General features: G+C 37.3%; 1 protein-coding gene across 1 annotated transcript in view; it reads left to right on the top strand.

Moving 5' to 3' along the window:
* LOC104489797 (semaphorin-3A-like) overlaps nt 1-20,208 on the top strand; it is a gene marked incomplete at its 3' end in the record, with an annotated part of 109,394 nt that extends 89,186 nt beyond the window's left edge. The window contains exons 5-6 of the mRNA XM_010132000.1: nt 13,434-13,527; nt 20,089-20,208. Coding sequence (XP_010130302.1) covers nt 13,434-13,527; nt 20,089-20,208 — 214 coding nt within the window. The remainder of the gene's footprint in view (nt 1-13,433; nt 13,528-20,088) is intronic.
* Between the last annotated feature and the right edge of the window lie 4,463 nt (nt 20,209-24,671).

Below are 24,671 nucleotides of genomic sequence, written 5' to 3'. Positions count from 1 at the left end.
GAGATGATTATGTATCAGCTCTTCTTCCCTCCAATATGTTTAAACAGATTAGATTATTTTCATAATTGTTGGATGTGATAGGAACATTTTAGAATAATATCTCTACTGACTGTATATGAATCATAAAAGTTAGGTAAAAAAATGCTAAACTTAGCTCTCTAAAATTTTGTGGTATGCATTACCTGATCTATTCTATGTTAAATGACATATTTCTCTGTAATTTATTAATATGACTGTTTACCTAATTAATTTTCAGCTTTAGAGCTGGAAATCCGTAATTTTTTTTTCCTTCTACTTCCAGTTCTTGTAAAACTCAAGTGAATAAAAACCAAGTGACTATTTGCATATGGCAATCGGTCTGTGAATTGAGAAGCCAATGGAGATATTCCTTGGGAATCCCAGGGAGACTAAAGGCTAACTAGACTCAAAGGCTGATGCACTCTCCACATTACACATGACCCTTACCAATTTTACTTGGCATGCTGTGCATAGTTCTGCATGTGCTGAGTAAGCTCAGTTGCCATTAGCTTTGCTAGCATTTGAAGCAGGACTATATACTTTATTGTATGGCACTGGACAAGGCTCAGGAACCAGAACATTGGCTTTTTGCTTTGGCATAGATTTCCTGGCTAAATTACCTAATTTCTGTCTGCCTCATTTCATAAGAACAGTCAAATCTGTTCAGAGCAAAGGCTCATTTAGCCCAGTATCTTGGTTCTCACAAGGGCCCATAATGGATGCCAGTGGAAGAGAAAAAGGCGGCGAGCCTGCAGCAGTGCTTAGTGATGTAGTTAGTCTCCCAGGCTCCAGCACTCGTTGTTCAGGGATTTCCTGAACCATGGGCGGAATCTCTGTGTGTGTAATGCTTTTCAATGTCTTGATTTTGATAAATTAGGACTGGCATTTCTTGAGCTCGTACATCTCTTAAGTATCCACAACATCCCATGCCCTACAATTTGTAACATGTGAGTAACATCTGTTTATTTTGTTTTAAACCTCCTACCTGCCAGTTTCTCATTTTAGAACAACTGAGAATAGCCTTCTTTTCTTCATAGCTCTTCCAGTGTGCTGTATTCTTTCTAAGCTAGAGGACTGTAACTTCATGCAGGACTGAAAATGCAGGAGTGCCATTCACTTATGGAAGGATAATGACGCTCTTGGTTTTGTTCTTTCTTTCTTTCTTTCTTTCCTTGAATTTCCTAACATTAAATTTCCTTTTTTCACTGTTACTGGGCATTGAACTGATTCACAAAAAAAATAAAGTAGAATTTTTAAAAAGGTGATGAGACTTTAAAATCTTGTTCTTGATCAATTAAATAAGATAGTGTACTAGTGTTTTCAGAATTTATTTCTGTGGAAAGATGCAGAAGGCAACAGTGAACACAGCTTCACACAAAGTTCCAAAAAGTCCTTTAACCAAATATACAAATTGTTATGGTACATTCTACCTGCCTTCAGTCATTAATATGAGATTTTACCTCTAACATTGACAAATAAAACATTTTCAGGCAGAAATGTAGTTTTAAAATTCCTGTTTCTTTAGTCTGTACAAAAAATGATGGTCTTTAGATGTCTTAATTCAGAGGCTACTGAAAGATGAGAAGAGAGTGTCGTAAACTGAATGGACTGTGGAGCAGATGCTTAGTCATTCATATGAGAATAAAATACCAATCCTGCAATTTGACTTCTCTGCTACCACTAACACCTCCTGAAACAGGAAGACAGCTGGGCTATTGTATTTCAGATTCCATTTGTAAGTGTTAATTTTAATGCCTGCATATGAAAGAAAAGGAAAGAGGAAATATACATTTAATTTCCACAGTTTTTCTGTGCTTCTTTACATGTGGGACTAGTGGACCTTGCTAGCCCTCGTGAGACTTTTCTTACACTGAAACTCCAGTATCATTGCAGATGTTTGGTCACTTTTCCTACAAGGCCATACCTCTGAGGAGTTCTTCTCTTCTAGAGGGACTTACATTTCTAAAGGAACCAATTATAGTTGACAATGTTTCAAAAACTGTCTCCTATTTCTCAGGGGCCTGTAATCACTGTACAAATCTTAGATAAACAAAGTTTCATCTATAAAGAAAAGATAAGCTCAGCAGAGTTCAGAAGGTGCCTCAAACAGCACAAACACCTTCTCCTGTTGAAATGTTTACATCCAAGGTGATAGAAAGCTGAGCAGCATTATCTTGCAGATGGTCTGAGAAGGTTTTGATAAATAAATAAAAAGGCAAAAGTTTCTTTTCCTACTAATTAGGATCAAATTTTCTGGATTCAGGGGTAATTTACAGTAAAGAAACTCTACAGTCGTAAAACTAAGACAAGATGGTTTAGAAGTATCCCAATGACTTAAAAATCACATGTATATTGTGAATGTGCAAAAAACACATGGATCCTTCTGTTATTTATCCCACTTGGTAATTTCCAAAACTGACTTTTTTCTTTAGTTATATTGGCTTACAATAATGGTTACACAAGCCATCACTGAGGAGAAAACTCAGCTCACTGTCCAAAGGTGCTTTTGTTTATGAATAACAAATTAAAAGGGTGATTTGGCACAACAGGTAAAATGATCGATATTTCAGGTGGTATTACGTTTGTTTGTGCATGCATGTGTTTGTGCGCAGTTACACATTTCAAGGTTTGAAAGCTACATAAGGTTAAACATTTAACATTTATCTGCATATGAAGTTTGCATTTCACTCAGATATTCTAAAATAAGTAATCCGTATGGATTAAGAATACATATGATTTTTTTCTCAGTGTTTATTGCTGTTACTTTAATGATGACAAAACACAGTGGTGGTACAGATGTAAGTTTAGAAGTCATATATTCGTCGGTTCAAACCTTTTAAATTGATGGTGAAGGAGAATAACTGTTTTAATTCATAGTCGTTTGGAAGGATTTACTGTGACCTCACATTAACGTGTAAACATGGCAAGGGATGAGACAAAGAATCCTCTGGCGTTCTCTGAACTCGAGAGGAATCTTTCTTTGTCTTCGGTTGGCTCCGAGTGGAAGCTCTGAGAGCAGGGCCCGAGAAGATAGGTGTGAAGGTCTCAGTTCACGCCCCATTTGGGATGGCATTGCCCTTCGTCGCAGTCAGTAGGGTTTATTGTTACAGTCCGTAACCCTCCCCAAGCACAAAGACAGGTCCTGCCTAACTCGGTTCATGACCATAACCACTCCACACTGTGGCTGTGATCTCATGGCGGGTGATGAAACGGGGAGTAATCTGAATGTCACTTTTAGTTCTCAAAAGAAAGCTGAATAATTTAATCACTCAGAACCCATTAAAGTTTGCTACAAAATAATTATCCCAGAAACTAACAGAAATTTAAGGAGAACTAGTTCTTTCCTGTGAGAGGTTGGTGAGTTTGTCAGTTTGGTTTAGTTAACAAAGTTGATCTGTCTATATTATCCTGTACAGTACTATGCTATGCTATGCTATGATATACCATGATCTTACTGGGTGAAAGAGCCAGGATTTTGAGCCAAAGTTCTGTTAAATGAAAGGCAGCATTACTTCTTCAAAAATATGAATATCAGTGTTTGAGTCATCTGGTTGGATGGCGATTAGCCCCACTGATACTGACATCATTTATGAGTATACATACATAGACATATGAGCTGATCATATTATATATTCTTGCCAGCATCACTGACTCCCCTCCTGGGGACTTCTGGGTGCTAGAAAATCAGGAAAGATAGTGAATAAAGAAGGGAATTTGAATGCATTTTTTTCAGTCACCCTGAATAAAAAAAACTTAAATCCATCTGTTTCTGTGTCATCAAAGCTTTTTTTTTTTTGCACTGGAAAAGGAATATCAAACATTCTTGACTTTCTTAATAAAAAAACCCCAACCTGTATGAGAAATGTGTTGCTTTTAAACACAGTGCCATGAGGAATAATTGCAACTTGTCACAGAGAGAGGTTATAATTATGTCTACTGTTAGTTATGTCTCCAAGTGCACGATAGAAGTTAGCTTTTCAAATGTATTGCTCTCTAATGCAACACCAGTTATTAACATGTTGAGGATATTATTTTTTGCTAATGAAGAAAAATAAAATGAGGCTGCAGAAGGGCTGGGTGGTGTCACACTGAAAGGAAGTGAGGGAACAAAGATGAGAGAGAGTGCTTATTGCAGAGATTTCAAATCTAAGCTTAGCCTCAGGAAGAGAAATATTGCCCAAAGGGTCATAATTTTAGCTCCTGTATTCCAGACCTTGTTTATGTCTTTTTTTAAAATCTGAGTAAGTATCAAACACAGGGCTAGGCTTGACACTTTACAGGCTTCTCTGACTGAAATGTTGCAGAAAGATTGCAGTATCTTAGAAAAAAAAAAAACAAAAACTTAATAGTTGTTACAGTAGTTGCTGTGGGTGTAATCCTCTGTCAGTACTTTGCTACTTGGACAAATTCTCTGAAAACATCATCACTAGCTCATATTATAGGGAAATAGAGTTCCTAATATTTTCCTAGGCTTGCTCTTATCCTGTCACTTATTTAGAGGCACATTTTGGAAGAGTTTAGTTAGGATGCGTGCTCATCTTAGAGATTTTTCCGTGCCGAGAAACAAAAAGGAGGTAGGTTAAAAAACAAGGCAGATGTATGTCTTTATTTTCAGACGTGTCTAACGGTTTCAAGTATCAGAATTTTAGATTTCTCGAGAAGGTGTGCAGTGAAAATCAGAGCCCTTGAGCAAGTCTTAAATTGGGAGTATGCAAAATCAATTGGGAAATTAGAAAATCTTAGCCATATGCTTATATGTTAGCTCCACTTGACTAAGTCCTTTCTATATGTTGCTTCCCCAATTTGCAGTCGTTTTTGTGTTGTAAATAAGATACCCTTAACTCAGACATGAAAGTTCCCCAGGAAAACTGGAGAACCTTTCTCTTGTTAAACAGCACCCTAATTATAGAAGCAGTTTTACAAACAATCCCCTGGGGGAAGCATTTTCATTCTCATCAGGAAGGCTCTTGAATAAAATAACACCTTTGCTAACTTAATTTATTTACAACAGGACACAAGACTGAGACTGGGTTAGATTTATTGCCATTACATCACTGATGCTCAGTAATTCATAAAACATTGGGTCTAGGAGTTAGCACTGCTGTTATTTCCTCTGATGCCTGACCTCACCACAGTCTAATAACATACAGGAAATCCAGAAGACAAAGGGGGAAAGCAGTGGTCTTGAATACTAAAAATAGCTATAGAAAACTAGTACAATCATGTAATAGAGTATGGCCCAATAATTTATTTAACATAATAGTAGAATCTGCTAAAGCAATTATAATCTCTACCAAATGTTTTTAATGGAAAATATGTTGGGGATAAGAATAAGAACACTTAAAGAATTGAAACTTTTCGGTTATGTAGTTCAGTTACATGTACTGGCTTTAGGTTTGTGTGTCTTATGACTTACATATGCAGACCACTTAATAACTTGACTAGAACAGACAGTCATTGTATGGTGGTTATATTTCCAGAGGTCATCCTGTATGAGCCAGACGGTGATCTTAGGTGATGTATTACACTTGACAACCCAGAAAGTTGCAATACAAAGGCATTTTAATTCTCAGTGTCCTCTGAGAATTGTTCAATATCCTTGATGGTATCTAGTGTCTGGTATGCCATTGGGATGACATTTTTGGTGTCTTTACAAATCAGTCAAAGTTAACATGTCATTCTTGTTAACTCTATGGTTTGTTTTGGGTTTGGGTTTTTTTTTGGTTTGGTTTGGTTTGGTTTTTCCCTAGTCACTCTGTATTTGCAAGTTTTTCTAAAGGGATAAATAGTATAATGTCACTGTAATGAAATTCCTTGGTATTTCTTATGTCTGCTAATTTGTGCTAGCATTATAACAATATTTTATAAAAAAAAAAACCAAATTTAAGGATAAATTAGTGCAAATAGGTTCATGACATCATTATGGGAAAAAAACCACCACTACCACCACCAAAAACCCTAACAAAAACCCCAAAGCAACCAAAAAAACCATTGCATGAAAGTCGGATAAGTCTGGTGTCTTTAGCTTGTGAAATATGGCAAAAGCAAGTTCACAAACATATACTTCTTTTTTGAACAGCTGCTCAGTTTGACTGTGCCTGCCCTCCTTTTATTTACATATGTTGCACAGTTATACGAAAGAGACTTATTCTTCACAGAAATACCAAGATTAGTATGCAAAGTGGTATGTTCAGGTGTGAAACAAGTCTTCGCTATTTGACGTTGCCACTTGGTTTGTCTTCCAATCAAAAGCAGAAGCACTTACAGATCATAAACTTGGAATAATGAATAAATTGAACCAGCTGTTCCTAAGCAGTCCATTTGGCTGTGTTTCTCCTTTCATTAAATTCATGGAATTATAATTATGTATGTAGATAGATAGGTAGGTAGATAGATAGAAAGGTAGATAAGTAGATAGATAGACATAAATGAAATATTTCCTTTTTTGCAAAGGTGTATGGTTATTTAATAAATAGTAATTGACTTAATTTCAGAAGACAAGAGAAATGTGGGACTTTTGATATTTGACTGAAAGAGAGCTATTGAGAGTGGGAGTTGTCCATATTCATTTTAATCTAGAGATTATCCTTGCTTACCAGGGTTGTCTACTGCATATTAAGGTATCTTCTGAACATCATAAGCTAGGAAAACTTTCCAGTAGAAATGTCATAGAGGGATAAAAGGAGAAACAGAAATCAAGAGTTCTCTTCTGTTTTCACTCATCTACACAATGAAGCATGGAACTGGATGTCATTTTAACAGCCTGTTTTACCTTGATATCAAAAATATGGTTTCCAGGTACCAAAATGTCAGTGAATACCTACAGGTAGTTCAGTGGAAAGAGTATTTCTTGAGTCTGAAAAAGAAGACACAGATTAATGTAGAGACTATTTGAGATACTGTTGCAGGAAGGTGGGCAAGCTGCCTGAGGGCAGGCATAGGGAGGTGAGCAGATCTTCTTAGGGGATCGTGATCAGTTTTGCAGGTAAATGCTCTTCAACAATGTTCCTGCTCTGTCCCCTTTACCACAAGTACCCAAAAGAGTTTCAGTTCCAGCTTCTGTAGGACCTTTCTTGGAGAACACCATTTTACTAAAGGTCTGTCACTTAGACTGATTTCCCACAGGGTTTTAAAGCTGGTTTCCAATAACTCCATTCGTCTAAGCCTCAGGTTGGGAAAACAAAACATGCTAAAGGTGTTGCAGAACCCAGTATCCCCCAAATGTGTGCAGGTAAAAACCCTCTAGCATATGGAGCCTGAACACTAAATGTCAGAAGCCCATTGTGTGCATTTCTTTTTTTTCTTTGTTTCTTTTTTCTTTTTTCTCTTTTCTTTTTTTTTTAATAATTAATGATTTAAACCAGTTGCATTATTGCTTCAATCACTTTTCACCTATTTCCCCAATGGTTGCCACTTGCCTCAACATTTATGTTTGTTTTAATATTTGTATTTTTTGCATAATTTCTCACATTATATTTATTTGCACTTACACTTTTTTTAAAAATAAAGCATTCCATGGGGATGACTTTAATAAAAGTTTCTTATTAAAAGTTCCATAACAGCATGATTCCCAAACCTGAAACCAAAGTCCTCATATTTAACAGTTTTCATGACTCAATAGATTAAGTGTGAAATAGGAAATATAATAACAATAACAACATAGCCATATCCTGCACAGTTGTTCCACTTAAAATTATTCTTGAAAAGTAACACAATTCATAAATAAATCATTTCTCATAGAGTGAAATGCACTTAAAAGACTCTGTGAAATATCCTTGATATAGTCATAAAATGCATGCACAGAAAGTTGTATTAGGCCAGAGGAAAATTGAAAATTCACTGAAATTAATATAAAAAACCCCAAACAGCAAAACCATCAGCATGTGTTTTCAAAGTCATGGGTCTCCAATCAACTGCCTCAGCAGTGTTCATTTCAGACCGAAATTCATATGAAGCTTCCTCTGTGGTCAAAGAAGAGACATCTTTCCCTTTGGAATTGCGGTTCTGAGATGGTCTAAATCATTCACATGAACCAGTTTGTGACAGCAAATGTAGCCGCCTCAATTAATGGCTCTATGTAGAGGTGATAAATCCAAACCTTAGCAAGTCTGGAAGTTTGTCTCTGAGTTGCTTTTGTTCTTTCTTACCAACACTGTAGTAGTGTCACTGCATTATATTCTGCAATTCTGCAATAGTTTCTGTGTGAAGCCAGAAAAGTTTATTGAAAAAAATCATCCTGAAACTCAGCAGTCAATGCTGTCCATACTGGTAGGTTAGCTCTCCCGCCAACCACATGTTTTTGCACAGTACTAAACTGGGAAAGGCTCTTTTTTTAATTATTATTATTTTTTAACCTGAAACAGCTACTGTATGTTTTCATCTTTCTTGTCCTTGTGTTGAAACAGTGCTGGATGAGCTACCTGCTGACAGAGATACAAAACATGGTTCAAAAAGTTATCATACTGGGTATATACATATATATTCATATAGATATATTGTCCTGGTACACTGACTATTCAATAGCAACAAATTAAATAACCCTCATCAAATAGTAAAGTCTTGTTGCCACTCAGTATCTTGATATCATGATATGGAGCATTATTTCAGCTCTATTTCAGCTGCGTGAAAGCAGATCTCTGGAGCCTTGAAATGGCAGATCATTGGGCTAAAGAATGGGAATCACAACAGATTTTACATTCATTTCCAGGTCTGTACTGTAGATCTTTCTGGCTGAGTCTTGCCATCTATCATGCTATGTGCTACAGGCAAGTGTATGTTTTAAGGAGCTGGACGCATAATCTCCCACCACGCAAGGCATTTACTAGGTGAAACAATTCATGCGATACCATGAGCTAACGGTTGGTTGTGGTCGTTATAAGTTTGTGGAATTTCAGGACCTAAACACTCTCATTTTCAGTAGTTTTATTATGGATTGAAGAGAAGCACCAGATACAAACCTAGATTTTAATAAACCAGCACCAACTAAATAAAACATGGATCAGCAAGGCTTTTATCTTTAAAAAGGTTTGAAGTACATTGTAATGTCCTTTTGGGGTGCCAGTGCAACTGAAGCGTTTGGACGATGAACTGGACTCACTGAGTTACAAAGGCCTTTCTAACAAGTTTTTAGTTGGTTTTTTGTTTTGGTTTGGTTTTTTGTATTTCTAGAGAATTCCTCCAGCCTTGCAACCTTACTTTGTCATGAATTCCTGTCTTTGATTATGTAATAGCCCTCACAAAACTTTGAAACAGTGACCATTTGATGAATGAACAGATTTTCGTGCTGTTTATGGCTATTATTTGCTGACTCGCTGCAGAATTATTCTTTATATTCAATTAACTGCAAAACCCAGAAGGCAGCAAAAGCAACTGATCATAATTTTGTCTGAGAACAAATAACGTGCATTTTTTTCTAGGTAAGAACTCTTGTCTGTGCTGTGCAAAGAAGCCTACACTTACACAGACCTGTCCTCCTAAGTCTCCTATCAGAGCCTTGGTCTTTGTTGCCACCAGACAGACTGGTTTTGGTGCTGAGTTATTACCAAGACCTTCCCCTCGCTCTCTCTACTGCCTATACACAGAAGCCTTGGTCTTTGTTGCCACCAGACAGACTGATTTTGGTGCTATTACCAAGACCTTCCCCTTGCTCTCTCTACTGCCTATACACAGGTGTGCAAAGAAGCCTACACTTACACAGACCTGTCCTCCTAAGTCTCCTATCAGAGCCTTGGTCTTTGTTGCCACCAGACAGACTGGTTTTGGTGCTGAGTTATTACCAAGACCTTCCCCTCGCTCTCTCTACTGCCTATACACAGATTTTCATGTGTAATTTAGGTGGACAGGACTTATAACACCAGGTGCATAGCCTGAGTTTCCGGTCTGACACAGAGGTTGACTCTCTGGAAGATAATCAAACACACCTTTTGTAAGAAATGAAGTGGTAAAATTTTATCCTCAAATATTGACATTGCCTTCTCACTAATCTCTTGCTGTTATGACGTCTCAGAGCAGAATTTGGGTGCAAATTCCCCAGACCAGTGACTACTATGATCAAGCTGCTGTCATTAGTCATATTGCTTCCTAGGCTTTTAAAAATGGGGTTGGGAATTATACAGACAAAAATTTATTGCTTCGTTTCCTGTATTTATTGTTCTAGATATGTATTTGTAGATTGAGGTAATTTGACTTCAGCACCCAAAAAGATGTTTGGGCAGGTCGCCTTATTTATGACAGGTTAGACTTCCTGTAGCATGTTTAGCAAAACTTCTTGGGCCTTGAGACTAACCATGATACATTTGTGTGGCACTTACCGGTGATGTATTTATTGTCAGTATTGCTCACCCGTACATTTGGAAACTTACAGTACATGCCTTTATATTTCAACTGAAATACGAAAACACTGTGGGATTTCCCTGTCATGCCTCTTATTTCACGTTATACTCCACAAACACAAAGAGAAGGGTAGATCATCTCTGACTTACTCTGACCCAGTTCTCCACTCTTTCTTGCCTTCTATGTACCAGTATCAGTAGAGTTACGTTGATATAAACCAGAAGAATACAGTCAAAAATCAGATTCTTCCTACACCAAATTACTCTCCACATCTGTTTCCTATTTGTTTTACAATGACACATGGGATTATCTTGGGAATACATTCTGCTTTAACTGTCATGCCACTGACTTTATAGCCTTATCAAATATCCATTGGTGTGCAGGTTGAGCAATTATCATCTACTAAAAAGAAATCCCAAGAAAACGTAGATTGATAATAACATTTTTAAATAATGGCTTGTAGCATTAGTGCCATTTTCTATTATTGTAGCTGAGGTCTAGCATTGTCCTTAATTTACCACTTTCATTTATTGTGTAAGATCTACATATAGCAAAATTTCAAAACCAGAGTTTTGGTTTTTTTCATTTTTTATTCGTTTCTGGTTAGAAAGAGCAAATTCAGAAAATTGGATAGAAACAAGGAATGTGTCTAGACTATTAAGAAATAGAAAGAAAGACAAAGGGAGAGAGACATTTAATATAGTGCAAGATATTACAGACATAGGATGACTGTGTAATCATAATCAGGCAGGCTACATCTTCAAGAACATGCTTTAGCATATTGAGTTTGAAATCTGGGATCAAACTTCATGGAATTGTGTCCAAACTTTTTATCTTAGAGTGCGGTAAGCCCCTCCAGATAGACTATCCTGCTAACAGTCCATTTTCCCTTCACATTTTTCCCCATTAAATGGAGTGAAATGTGAAGTCCTTCTGATGTTCCTTTGAAAACGCACACAGAGATATGTGCTTGCATGACGTAATTAGCAAGTCCGTAATAAAAACTATAGCCTGTGACTCACAGAAACACGGCCTCCGTAGGTTTAAAATAATACCATTTGGAAGTACGTTTGGTCACTGGCCTGGCCCATGGCTGGATACAGTATGGACCATCACAATGGGGAAGGCAGGGTGCCAGGAAGAGTGCTGTTTCCAAATACTTGAACTCACTGCTCATGAGAAAGATACCAGCTATTTGTCTGAATGATCTTCAAGTTAAATAAACATTACCCAAGCAATTTCTCAGTAAAATTTGGGTTGAATTTTTTCACAACCTCCACAGCATTTTGAAGTGCCAAGTCTCCAGCACTGAGCACTGGCATCTTGCTCTTGAGGGTGAAAGTATTGTGTGCAATTTTGACACTTTTACTTGTGAGCACAAGACAATGTGAGACTCCAGAATTTACATGCTAGTTAACCTTTCATGAAGTTCTAGCATGAAAGTCTGGAGAAGTGAAGCTGAATGGGTGACTTAGGAACAGCCAATAAGTTGCTTGAAGGGTAGTTACCATCACCCTTTGCTATCATTGCATATGTTATAACAAGGACCAAAAGTCACAAGTTATTCTTTGGAAGGTTCAGTTTAGAAAAAAAATGCTTCACTAAGAGAGCAATGGAAGTAGTGCAGAATATATAGTTTTCATTCCTGAAGGTTTTCATGAACCAAAACTGACCATATCCAGTGTTAACAACAGTCTTCTTCCAAGTCCTCCTGGACTTAATGATATCTAGAGAGCTCTTCCAACCAGAAGCTCTATGATTCTGTCTTTGGAAAGGGTTGATAGGAATAAGAAAGAGGGAACTTCTTAGTCTGTGGAAGCAGTAAGTGCTGTAGAGAGTTGAGAATCAAGGTAAAGAACTGATGTGTTGTGACATAAATAGAGAAATATATAGTAACATCTTCATAGTTGCTTTCTACTATCAATACATATATTTTAGACACATATTCCAAAGAAGGTTTTTGGGGTTTTGTTTAATTTTCCTAAAACAGGTGAGTGATCTCTGATCATTCAATGAGAAAAAAGAAACGGTCAATCTGTAGTTGTTGTTACACCCACAAACAACTTTGTCCTGCTGGTTAAAGGTGGTCATTCAGCATCAACCTCATGGAGAATTTTTAGCTATAAGCAACTGCGAACTGGGCACAAAGACCTAAGTAACCAGCGAAACTGTTGGGGGGTAGGAGTTGTCCCAACTTTGGGGCTCCTCATCTTAATTAGGTGTCAATGCAAATTCACTGCGGTGTTGGTAGGAAAGAGAAATTTCAGTTGCCAGTGTGGCCTCCACGAGTAGTATTCTGTGACTGTGGAAGTGTACTGTGCAAAAAGCATCTATTCTTCTGGTTTCATTCTCAGTGCAAAACGTAAAATAAACACACTATTCAAATTGATTGGCAGATTTGGTCCTCCAGTTAAAATTAAAGTAATTAAATGTACTGAAAAGCCCATTGCTTTGGATTTACTGACCTTGATTTGACTTAGTGTTGACTGAGGCCCTTTTTAATCTTGGTTTTTATCCTCATATGCTTTGCCCTCACCCTGTATATTTTAAAAGTTTCATTGCATAGCACTGAAAAATAATAATAAAGAAAAAGCTCTCCTGATGCAGTTAAACCTGAATTTGAAGGTGAATGAAACAGTAACTAAATAGTCATGTTAGGTAAAGCAGAATTTAGCATTGTATTATGTACCAATCGACATTTGCAGGATTATTTCCGGAAAGTATAGTCAGTTAAAAATAGGTTTTCTCTTTATTCAGACAAAAGTTTCAAATTCTAGCTTCGGTTCCTGTTGCTTGGACTTACTCTCAGTGAAAGCGAAAAGAATTCAATGTAAATTATATGTGAAGTAGAACAGATGAGGCACAAGCTGTGCACGTGTACTTCTGCTTTAGACTAGCCTTCGGCACAAACCTGATCAGGGGGTGGGCACTTTTGCCAGATCCTCACCTAGTGTAATCTGACCTCCCTGCAGCCACAAGACCTGCTGTGAATCATATACATTGCATGCTGTTTAGTTCAACTTCTTTTTGGTGTTCTATCGTCAAATGATGTCGCTTTTTCTCTTGTTTTTTCCACCCCACAGGACAACATTTTTAGAATGGAAGATTCACATTTTGAAAATGGTCGAGGGAAAAGCCCTTACGATCCTAAACTGCTGACAGCTTCTCTTTTAGTAGGTAGGTACCACAACAAAAGTGCAATGAGCTGTGCATCCACTGTAAATAATTGCTAGTTTTCTGCTTCTTTCGTCTTGCAATACTTATGGTAGGGCTTTGTTCTATGCATTTTATTTCCAGGCTAAAGTAATCCTGGTTTCATTTTCGGTATAGTTGACCCAGGAATCTTGAGATACAAGATGTGTGTAAATGAAGATCAGGAATCACAAGAGCTGCTTTATACCTCTGTATAAGGCGTATGTCTCTATATTAGGTCCTGCAAACTGTTTCTCTTCCTTAGAGCTAGATAACTCCGGAGGTATTTTAATCACCCAGTTTACAGACTGGCCACACTGATGATCACACCAGCACAGCTGAGAGCAAAGTGAAAAGAGGAGTAAGTAATTTCTTACATCAGTTTTGCTGCTAAGGAAGGTCTATCACCTGTATAACTGTAGCTGTACTTGTGCAGGAGATACAAAAACAGTCACAGGTCTAGGCCTTAGCTGAAGAGATCCATCTGACAGTGCGTACCATTAAACTTCTGACCAGAGCAGAGGGATTTCAATAACTTAGGTACTGCTGAATTAGAAATACTTCATTTCACGGAATATGTAAGTATAGAGCACCTGGAGTGTGTTAATCTAATTGAACTAATCCAATTGATTTAATTTATCTAATTGATTTAACTTATTTAATTGAATTAATTGTGTTCATTGTTCTTCCTTCTCCTTTATAAAAAAGGCAAAAAGTTTTTTTGTGAGAAACAATTAAGAATGAAACAGATGGATTCTTCTTTCTGTAATGACTCTGCCCAGGTGTGGTCACTTCAGCCTTACTGTGTAACTTTCTGGCAATTTATCACAACTTTAAACCCAATGGGGCAACAATAGTTTCAGAAAATTGCAGATTCTCTTATCTCAAGGCTAGAACCTTGCCTGCTCTCTACCCTTCTTATATTTATAGTATATTTAAAAATTCAGCTATTCAAAATAGACAACCTCAAAAATTTTGTCCTAAGCGTGCCTCATTTCCTGATCTTTGAAGCCCCTAGTGATCACAGGCGATGATCTACCTTGGAGACATGCACTTTTTAAGAGGAAAAACAGGAAAGGCATACACATCTTGCTTCAACTTGTACCCTATACAAACAGAAAGGAAAAAAATGTAAAAGGCCAGTGTATAAATTAGTGCCTAGAGCGACTTGAATTCGTGGCAGAGCTGCTCTCAAGGAAATAACTTTACTATTTACTTTAATACACAATAGAGAAAGAGAATGATGACAAGCCAGTATTACATGGTATACCCGGTATGCAACTGCACAAAGTCAATAGCGGCTAGCTTTTCACATTCCTTTTTTTTTTTTTTTCACTCAGGCACAAATATGATTATCTTATTTCCCTTAGCTTAGCTTTCATGTCTTTAAAACATCTTTGCTTTCTTGAGCCCACTTCCTATCACTATAATTTTCACTCCATGTATTTTTGTTCCTAATAAACAGTAGACTGAGTATGATATTTAATTCTGAATGAGGCTTCAATTAGAGCCATGGGTGATTAGCACTATAGAAAATGATAAGAATTCAACATTCAAAGCCAGTAACTAATTTCTACTTCAGTGATTTATACAAAACTCCGGGTGAGGCTAAAATTAGCATTCCCACATCCTGAACATGAACGCCCTTTCTTCTCTGCCTCCTCATAGCTGCCTCATGGTCATATTGTGTTACTAATTGGTGCTTTTACTTCAATCTTTTACTGCAGAGGTTCCCCTGATATTTCAGAAAGCGTACAGCAGATTCACCACTGGTTCACAATGTCTTATTCTTATCTTTGCAAAAAGGCAAAAAATTCGTGGTAAAATGGTGAGCCAAGGCAAAACAATTTCCTTTCCCCAAAACGGATGATGAACAGGGAATGAACTGTCCAAGCAATGACTGCACGGAGGGGTTTGGACCAACTGCTCTCTGAAGTAGGTAGCACTGGAGTGAAGCAGTGAATAGGACCACGAAGGCCAGAGGAGCCTCTTGACCGCAAATGCCTCACACCAAGAAATACATGGGAGGACTCTGTCTTCCCTTCCCCTGCACTGAATGATTGCTCAGCTACTCCTGTCCCCTCATGTGCCAGAGCTATTCGTCCTCACGACCAACCATGGCATCTTAGGTTCAAGAGGGTAACTGTGTAAAACAATTACTCAGCACTCATTAAAATGCAATTTTATAATTAGTAACAGAATGTAACTGTCTGGAAGATAAAAGAAGGTTGAGAAGTAAGAGTAATTTATATGGTTGAATTCAGGAGAGGAAAATAATCTCTGTTCTTCATCAGAAACACTAAACAGAGTTTTCACAAAGTGCTGGAGAAGAGTATGTTCTTGACTCCATAACTAGAAGGTAAATCTTAGGCCAGTGAAATGTAACTACTCAAGCCAGAATTTGGGCAAAACACCAAGCTTAATTTGTAAAAACTAGCTTAAGATCTTTAAGAGCCATCAGTGCTCAGGATTCCTACTTTATATTTCAGCTGAAATAAACTCTTATAAATGTAAAAAAAGATCTTCAGTTTTCCCTCATTATTAAAAAAAAGAACCCAATATTTGAAAAAAAACCCAAACCAGTTCATCATTTTTTTTTTTTCAGTATTTTTCCAGTATACATTACTTGTTCCATACAACTGAAAACATTTTTCATTTTTTTTTTAGGAGTTGTTCATTAAAGGTAGTTTTTGCTACTCTACTCTAAAGTAAACACCAGCTGGGAACTTGAGATAACTAGTTCGTAGTAATGTAAGATGTTATTAAGCCATTCCCATCTATGTGCTGCTAACTAAACAATCTCCCTTTGAACAGACTAATGCATGAAAATGTAGAGACTAAGCAGGTCCTGGTCATCACTAGTGTGTATTCCAGGGTAGGAGGAAAATTAGAGGCAACTTGGTTTTCAAAAATAATTTAATCACAGGTGGGAATATCACTGAATATATTAGTCTATAGCAATTGTACTGAGATAGTGAAAAAAAACCCTCAGAGAAGGATAGCACTGTCCTGTTATCAGTCAGTGGCTCTTTAGGAAATGAGCCTTTGGGATTTTTAAAAACTCTGATGATCCAGAATCCTCACTAAATTTTTTTTTTTTTTAAGTTATATAATTTTTTAATGGGTTTAGGTGCCTTTACAGTTCCAAACATGAATCAATGTGATCCGAAATGCAGTGTCTTCTTACCAAGGAAGAGCTTTACTATCCTATTTGTTAGAAATTAGATACTAAGCACATATGAGGTTCAGAATTTTGGAGTTATTCTACTTTCTCAGAAGTTTTAGTTGTTTGCCTTTAAAAGGAGTAAAGTCAAACCACTACTATGTATGTCTGAAGAACTTAACTTTAGTGAATAAACCTAGTAACCAAAGGTAGCAGATTTCATTTGGGAACCCTTTTACCAGTGAGAGCAATCAGCGCCTTCAAGGCTTGGTTTTGCCTACTTTCCGCATCCATTCAACTTTCTTCTTTCTTTTAAAAAAAGGAAGCTTACACTTCTGCACTCTCCAAAAATATATTTTCTTAAAAAAAGAATCTTCTTTAAAAGCTGAATAGAAACAATTCATCACATAAATGTATACTGCTTAGTTTTTAACATCTTTGTATCTAATGCTGCTTATGCATCCTAAGTGGGAAAATGGTTCTTCCCCTCAAAAAAAGCGTTACTATGAGCTTTAATTGTTGCCCTTTTCTTTAGTAAAGTCAATGTATGCATTTCTGTTTGCATTCATATCTCAATATGCCACTCCTTTAGGACAAAATGGTTTGTGGCCAAAACGCAGAACTTTTTCCTATGCAAAAAAACCTGAGGGCCTTTAGCTTCTTCTGGACAGTCGTTGCTTTATGCTGCTGCACTGTAGATACTGTTATTTTTTTTCTTCTTCATTCTTTCCCCTTGAGAAATGTTTTTCAGTTTCCAAACTGTTCATATCCACTTTTTTCTTAAAGTTAATGAAAACTGCTTTTAAAACCACTGACAATGGAAATAGCACGGTGAACACTATCCATGACACAGAAGAATAAATTTCTAGACCAGCAATGAGTAAGTTTCAGCTCAAAGGAAGATCTGCATAGGGAAACAAAGACGAATGTACTTCTATCTAGACAGGGGGCAAAATACTCGCAATAGCTTTTGAATAGCACTAGCCCAAAGGATGCACACATCTAGCACTTGACTCACCTTGAATTTAGTAAAAATTATCTAAAGCCTTACAAAAACAAATGCTATTTCTTGGTATTTCCACCCCAGAGAAATCAAAATCCCCTTTTTGGATGACTACAGCAAATTGGTTCAAACTGAAGGCACCGGACTAGGTCTGCTGAAAATTGGAGGGACTGTAGTAGAAAGCAAGGGAAGGTGAGCTGGTTTCCTACCAACCCTTCCCTCTTTGTATAATGCTGAAGCCATTACTAGCAAAACTTTTACTCTGTTACAACTGATGAAAAAGTACCAGCCACAAGAACCTAGTAGCAAGAAAAGGTCTTGGGTTGAACTGAGTCGAACCTGGAAGATATATTACTTTTACTGGTGATAATATATTTAGATTTAGAAGGCCCTTACAATTCTAAATGTTGCAAATATATAACTTTAATTAGGTTTTGGGCTATATTTGTTTTAATTTTAATAATGTAGTATTAAATATAGAATTTTTTCTTTCTTGCTTGACCTTTAGATCTGTTGATAACTAGGAAGTAAAATAGGACTTGTTGGAGTTTTTTCCCCCTTTGTTTTGTATTGATTTATCAGAACTCACTAGGGACTGAAAGACAAGAAAATGAATATAAGGTTAAAGAAAGGTTAAACATAGCATCAAAGCCCTTTCCACAAGCAAAAAGGCTTTATGTTCTTTAAAAACTCAGCTGCATACCCTGTAGATAATAATCATTATAATTATGTGATTGTCTCCCTTTAAAAAAAAAAGTTGAAAATGACGTAGAGGAATGATAAATCGTTAATTAATGATATGCTGTTCTGTTTCACTTCTGATTACACCTCCTGCTGGGCACGACTGGTCTATTTGCTTCTAATATCTGCTGTGAATTCATTCAATCCCATGCCTTTCTGCCAGCATGTTTTCACCCTTCCTGACTTTCCTGACTACCATATGGTACAGAGCCATTGTAGGTTCAATTGATAATTTCATGGTGTCAGTGTTCCGGGGAAAAAGATGCCAGTGATATCCAACAGGCATGCTTGGATCTGCTTGTCCCACCATGGAAATACCCTAAAATTGCCATGAAAATGATAAACTTGTTCCTAAAGCGTTTTTTAAAATGAGGATATGGTAGAGTTCATCATGACCATGAAAAATTTATTACCTTAGCTTAAAGAAAGAGTTATTTTATCCTCAAACTTGTATTTTTCACAGGAGACCCATTTAAAATGGGTAGCATGAAAATAGTAGTTAGAAGGAATAATACTTTTTAATTCCATATTAGAAGTGTAGGGTAGGGTATCTCATTTCACATACAGTTGTAAAAGGGCACAGTCCTAAAAAATGCACTTTTAGCATTTTGAATTCAGAGTAATTTCATGGACCAGCTCTACATTAATAAAAATACGTGCTGTGCTTTGATCACTGTTTTTTTCCTGTGGGTCTCATTACTATGTACTTATTATCGTTATTATTATTCTCTCTACCACTCGGAAGATATTTAATTTGACCTGGTTCTCTGAGTTTAGACTCTATCTGTCTCCACCATGATACTTCTGTCTTGCTGAGGAGGGGCACACTGGGACCCTAACATTATGAGTTTCATCTCCAGCTAGGTTACGTATGTGTCATTTATGGGCTGAAGTATCGCAGGTCACTTTTTAACTCAGTTATTCACTGGAATACGCATGGGGTCAAGGTAGCAGGGAATGATCTCATTTATTCTCTCGCTTAGCTGTTTCCCTTTGCCAGTATCACAGTTACAAACATGGCCAAAGGAGAAAGGCACATTCTGTCTTTCTTGTAGGACATACTGTTTTCTCAGGATCTCCTAGCTCATAAGACCAAACAAAACACAACCAAACAAAAAGAAACCAAGAAAAAACAAACACGAAAACACCAAAGACAGTTTCTGTATGAAAAACTGAAGGCACTTGAGGACTTTCTGAACCATGAGTGAGCTGGACTCTGTAATTCCCAACACAGAGTCACAAAAAACCAGTAGACTGGGAGGTCTCCAGTCCAAACTCCTGTTCAAAACGGGGTAACTTTCCATTTAGGTAGGATTTTAGGAGTGCATACTACTGCCTGACAGGGATAGGCATACAAGCTGTCACTGTTCCAGCCTAAGAATCCAAACGTATTTATGAAAAGTGCCTGCACTAGCAGTCAGGAGATGCAGCTCATTTGAGAAAGGTTACAGTTAAACTTTGCTGTGAGAAAGTGGGTCTAATAATATATTTTCAATGACAAGACATTGCATATGGCTTATTGCTTTGCAATCGTTTCACTATCCCTATTAGCGTAATGTAAACACGGGACTGACAGCTTTCTCTGACTACCATGACTGGAAAATTGAGAAATGTTGCTCACAATTATGTCCTCCCACAGATGGAGAACTGTACTCTGGCACAGCGGCAGACTTCATGGGCAGGGACTTTGCCATTTTCCGAACTCTGGGGCATCATCATCCAATCAGAACAGAGCAGCATGACTCCCGGTGGCTAAATGGTATGTAAAATGTACATTTATCCAGTTACGTTCATCTAGCCATTAAAGACTAGCACACAACTTCATTCCAGCAACATCTGTGACATATACACCCCTCTTTTATTTGGAGCAGAGTTTTTTCTTAAACCAGTTAAACTAATCAAAAGTGATTTATAAAGAAGCATTTTTGTTTTAATTACATTGAGATTTGTGGAGTGTGATTAAATTTAAAACATATACAGACACTACAGCTAACACAGTCGTGCCACAGGAGCAGATTGCTGTAGGGTGCAAGTTGGACAGAAGCTCAAGGCTTGAGGAGGCATCAGCCACACGTCAACACAAAGTAGCTGCAGAACCTTGGGCAGGACTGTGCTTTGTACAGGCTTTAATTTCTGACTGGATTGAAGGAATCTGACACTGGCCACCAAAGTCCAGCAGAAGGTGAATCAGTACAGTTCCCTGAGCAGGTCAGAGTTGTCAATAGTTTGGAAAAAGTGAAAGAGGTCTTGGGCATTCCAAACTATTTGGTTTCAAAATACTCGATAGTTTAACAAGATACAATAGCTTACATTATTGTATGACTCTTACTAACCAGGACTGTAGTCGTTTTCTTGCTTGCATGGGGAAAGAGGGAAAGTTTCAGAGAAAATCTGTTTTTGGCTTCTCGTACCAAAACATTTAAAATGCATCTGAGTGCTCTATCCAAGTTCTACTGAAGTCAAAGTTCCAATAGATTAAATGGAATTACACTTGGCTTTAGCTATACAAGGATATGAGCACTTTGGAAATGAGGATTTGTCATCCAAAAAAAGCTGACATTTGATTTAAGTGAGCCAGTAATACTAACTGTACTTACTCTGGGTTAATTTGTATTTTATTTTTCGAAGAGTTAACTAACCACTTTTGTAGTACATGCTGCTTGCATTTGCATTTCTGTTTCTGAATTTACAAAGTAGTTTTTTCATAGATATCTCTCACTCCTAGGCACATTATTTATGTTTGTGCTGAGGCCCAGGTTTTCTTATGTGGTTTTACAATTTAATCCAAACTGTTTACACAAATTTTTAATGTGTAAGAGCAGACTATGTTTCTTATTAGCTACAGTTAGTAACTTCATACTTGTTTTCATATTAGCTGTGTATACAATCCACAACAAAACCAATCCCTGACACATAATTAAAACTACAAAGTGCTATTGCAGGTTGGATAAACAACTCTATATACAACATATTGGTTATAGATCCATGGATCAGATAAATGGGTGTATGACAAGTTGTACGAATCTGTGTTTTAATATGACTGGTTGTATGAATCTGATTTTTGTCCTGTTAATTTTATTTCGGTCAGAATTCATGTGGACTACTGTGAGAAAATATTCAGGACTACCACCTTTCAGTTCTACACTCTGTGCTTGCCCAGCAACCCAGAAATTCATTGGATTACTTTAATATAATAATGGACAAGATTTCTGGACTTCAGGAGACAGTAAAGTACAAGGGTTATAGGCATATTGACCTATCTTGGTACCTGATAGAGTAATAATATCTAAAGATAACACAACACCCACTTTTGTTATGATAGTCATGATGACGTAAAGTCCAATCATGCAAGCAAATCTGCCTTTGTGCAGTAGATTTGCACAATGACAGCTGAGTCAGGAGGATTTAGGCAGTGGGAAAGCACAGCCATTGTCCACAGCCCTTGTACTTCATCGCTGAAAATACGCCATTTCTTTGTGGATTCAGTTATCAGTCTTTCAGCACTAAATGCGAGAACCACTTTTCCCAAATTAGCGCTAAGGTTACATCTGACAGGGTGCAGAAACCACAACTGCTTTGTGCTCGGGACAGGGAGGAGAAGACAGTTGCACATAACACCGACGAACATCAAGCTCCCTAGAATTTTATTGTCCAAAATGAGCATAAAAGCAGAAAGGCAGTACTTTCCGTAGCACAGGGTGAAGCTATAGTTCTTACACTATATTCCTGTATGGAAAGTCTCGAGTTATTTAAAAAAAACATGTAAGAATCTAACTGAGGCTTTTAGAAATTATTCTTATAACTGTCTATAATTTAATAGAGAATGATCTTAAGTACATGCTTTAAATCTCTCTCTCTCTTGCAACTTAGTAAGTTTACCTTCCTAATATGGAAAGCTTGGCTTAAAATCTGCACTACAATGTTCCTATTAAAGGCTCTAAGAATTTACTGTGAATTTCTCAGTGATAAGATCCTGGCAGCCTTTCCGCACAGTTCTCCTAATTTCAGCATCTAACAGGCAAATCCAAAAATGATAGCTGTTCGGGTTTGAAACTCTACAGCATGGCAGTCCTTTGATTATTTTTTTTTCTTTTGTCATTTGTCTCCTAAATATAATTATAAAAGAAGCTTTGTGTTTGCAGATATCAAAGTGGATATACAATAATGAACCGAGCTTTCCTTGAAGGATGAAGCATACTCTGCTTTCTTAAAGATCTATATGAACCAGTTTTGAACCTCAAGTTTGTAGACATTTATTCATTTTTTAGTAAAGACGTGGATTGGTATTTAGTGGTGGGTTTGTTTTTCTAGTTGCTTTCTACAGCGAAACTGTAGAAACTCTCATTGAGTTTAATAGCAGGGCGGTGAGACATCCAGTGGTAAAGTCCTTGCTAATATTAACTTCATTCAAAGCATGAACTTGAAACTGCTTTTCTGATACTAACACTGATACTATGGTCTGATGCTACTTTTCTGATACTAAGATCCGGGCTGGCAGGTTGCAGAAAACACAGCTGTTTGTACCAAAAATGGAGAGACAAGGCAGTTGCACATTAAGAGCTTGAAGTCTTTTTCAATAATATAAATATCATCCTAGACTGGCATAAAAATAGGACAACATTACAATAGGACAATCACAGAGGGATTAAGTTTTTTTGGATTTAAGTATGAACAGAGATCCCCTACAGAGATTACATAGTCACTTTTGGAGATGCCCCACCTTCTGTAAAAGAAGTTAAATGTTGCTGGGAAGAGGGCTTTGAGATGTGTCCAGCCCAAGGGAATGTGCTGACCAACAGCTCTTAAAGACTTTTTAAGTCTTTTAAAGATATTAAATACTCACAGGCTTCTAAAGACATTTAATTTTGCATAAATAATTAAGCAATCACCAAGCCAAATAAAGCAAGGGAGACTGATTCTATAGCTGTGTAGTTGGAGCATTCATCTAGAAAGTAGGGAACCATACATCAGCAACTGTAGCAGTGTATATTTAATTATTGATACAGCGTTGGCCAAATGTGACATGGAGGCATTTGCAAAAACTCAATAAAATAAGTTTGCACTCAGGGAAGTCATCTTGGATACAAAAAAACCCACAGTTCAGAGCCCCAGACTGAATCACGTACTTTATTATAAGCCATGTTCAAGCTAACCCTGAATGTTATTGGCTCCTCTGGTAAGTGCATGGAGTTTCTCTGCACAAAAAAACTTTGACAGTCTTGGTTGGTCCCAGCGAGGGTCAAGAATAGTTTTGAACTCTCAGGAAAATTATCCTGAAATTGAAAAACTTCTCCTGTTCAGCTTTACTATAAAGAGCAATAGCTTTGATGTTACACATATATCTTACAGAGTCTTGACTATAGGCAAAATCTGTTTTCCTTTAAATATGCCATTTCCTCTTATAGTTCAGAGCCATCAGGAGTTATTTCAAGAAAGCACAGATCAGATACTTCTTTTATGAACTGCTTCAGCAATAAAAAAGATAAGTAGGAGGCCTGAACAGGCTGGAGCAGCTTACCCTGGTACCAGGGAGTTCCAGTAACTACACAGTGTTTGCTGTACACCGTCCATGGTAACGTTCCTGCAAGGGCTGAGGGCATGGCCAGAGGCAGGAAGGTGGAAATGACAGTGCAGTCTACCAAAGCAAATGCTAAGCAATGCAAAAACAAGGCAGTTTTCAAGATGAAGATTAAGGGAGTGGAAGAAAAGCTTGGAGCTGCTCTCATCTCTTCTGACTTGAGCACAGGGGATCTGGCCTTAAATTCTTAATGTTTTGTAAAATGGATAACCATAAACATTTATTTTAAAAGCAAAACAGAGTTGGGCTGCAGAAGATTTGAAAGGAAATAAAATCACAAAAAAATGCATCAAGATAGGATTATGAGTATGGTTTGCACGCCCGAAAAGTGAAGGAATACTGTCCTCACTCACCCTCTTTACTAGACCTGGGGTTAAGAGAAACTGTCAGTCTGGATTTCCAGGCTTAGCTCGGAATTTCTTTGCTTTTTGTGGATCTAAACCATCTCTCTGATATTATTTTACCATACTTTTCATGGCTGAATTTTTGAAGTGGGGTAGTAGCTGTGTTTAGTCCCCTGGGGTTATTGTCCTTGGTAATTTTTACTTTACAGTTACATAAACAGCTGAGAATTATAGAAGCTGAGCGACTGTTCAATAAAAAAGAAAAAGCCCTCTCAAATTTCACAAGCTCCAAGGCAGGAA

The sequence above is a fragment of the Buceros rhinoceros genome, unplaced genomic scaffold (assembly GCF_000710305.1).
Source record: "Buceros rhinoceros silvestris isolate BGI_N320 unplaced genomic scaffold, ASM71030v1 scaffold7292, whole genome shotgun sequence".
NCBI lineage: Eukaryota > Metazoa > Chordata > Aves > Bucerotiformes > Bucerotidae > Buceros > Buceros rhinoceros.
Note: the sequence above shows the minus strand (reverse complement) of the source record. Positions and strands in the feature narration are given on the sequence as shown.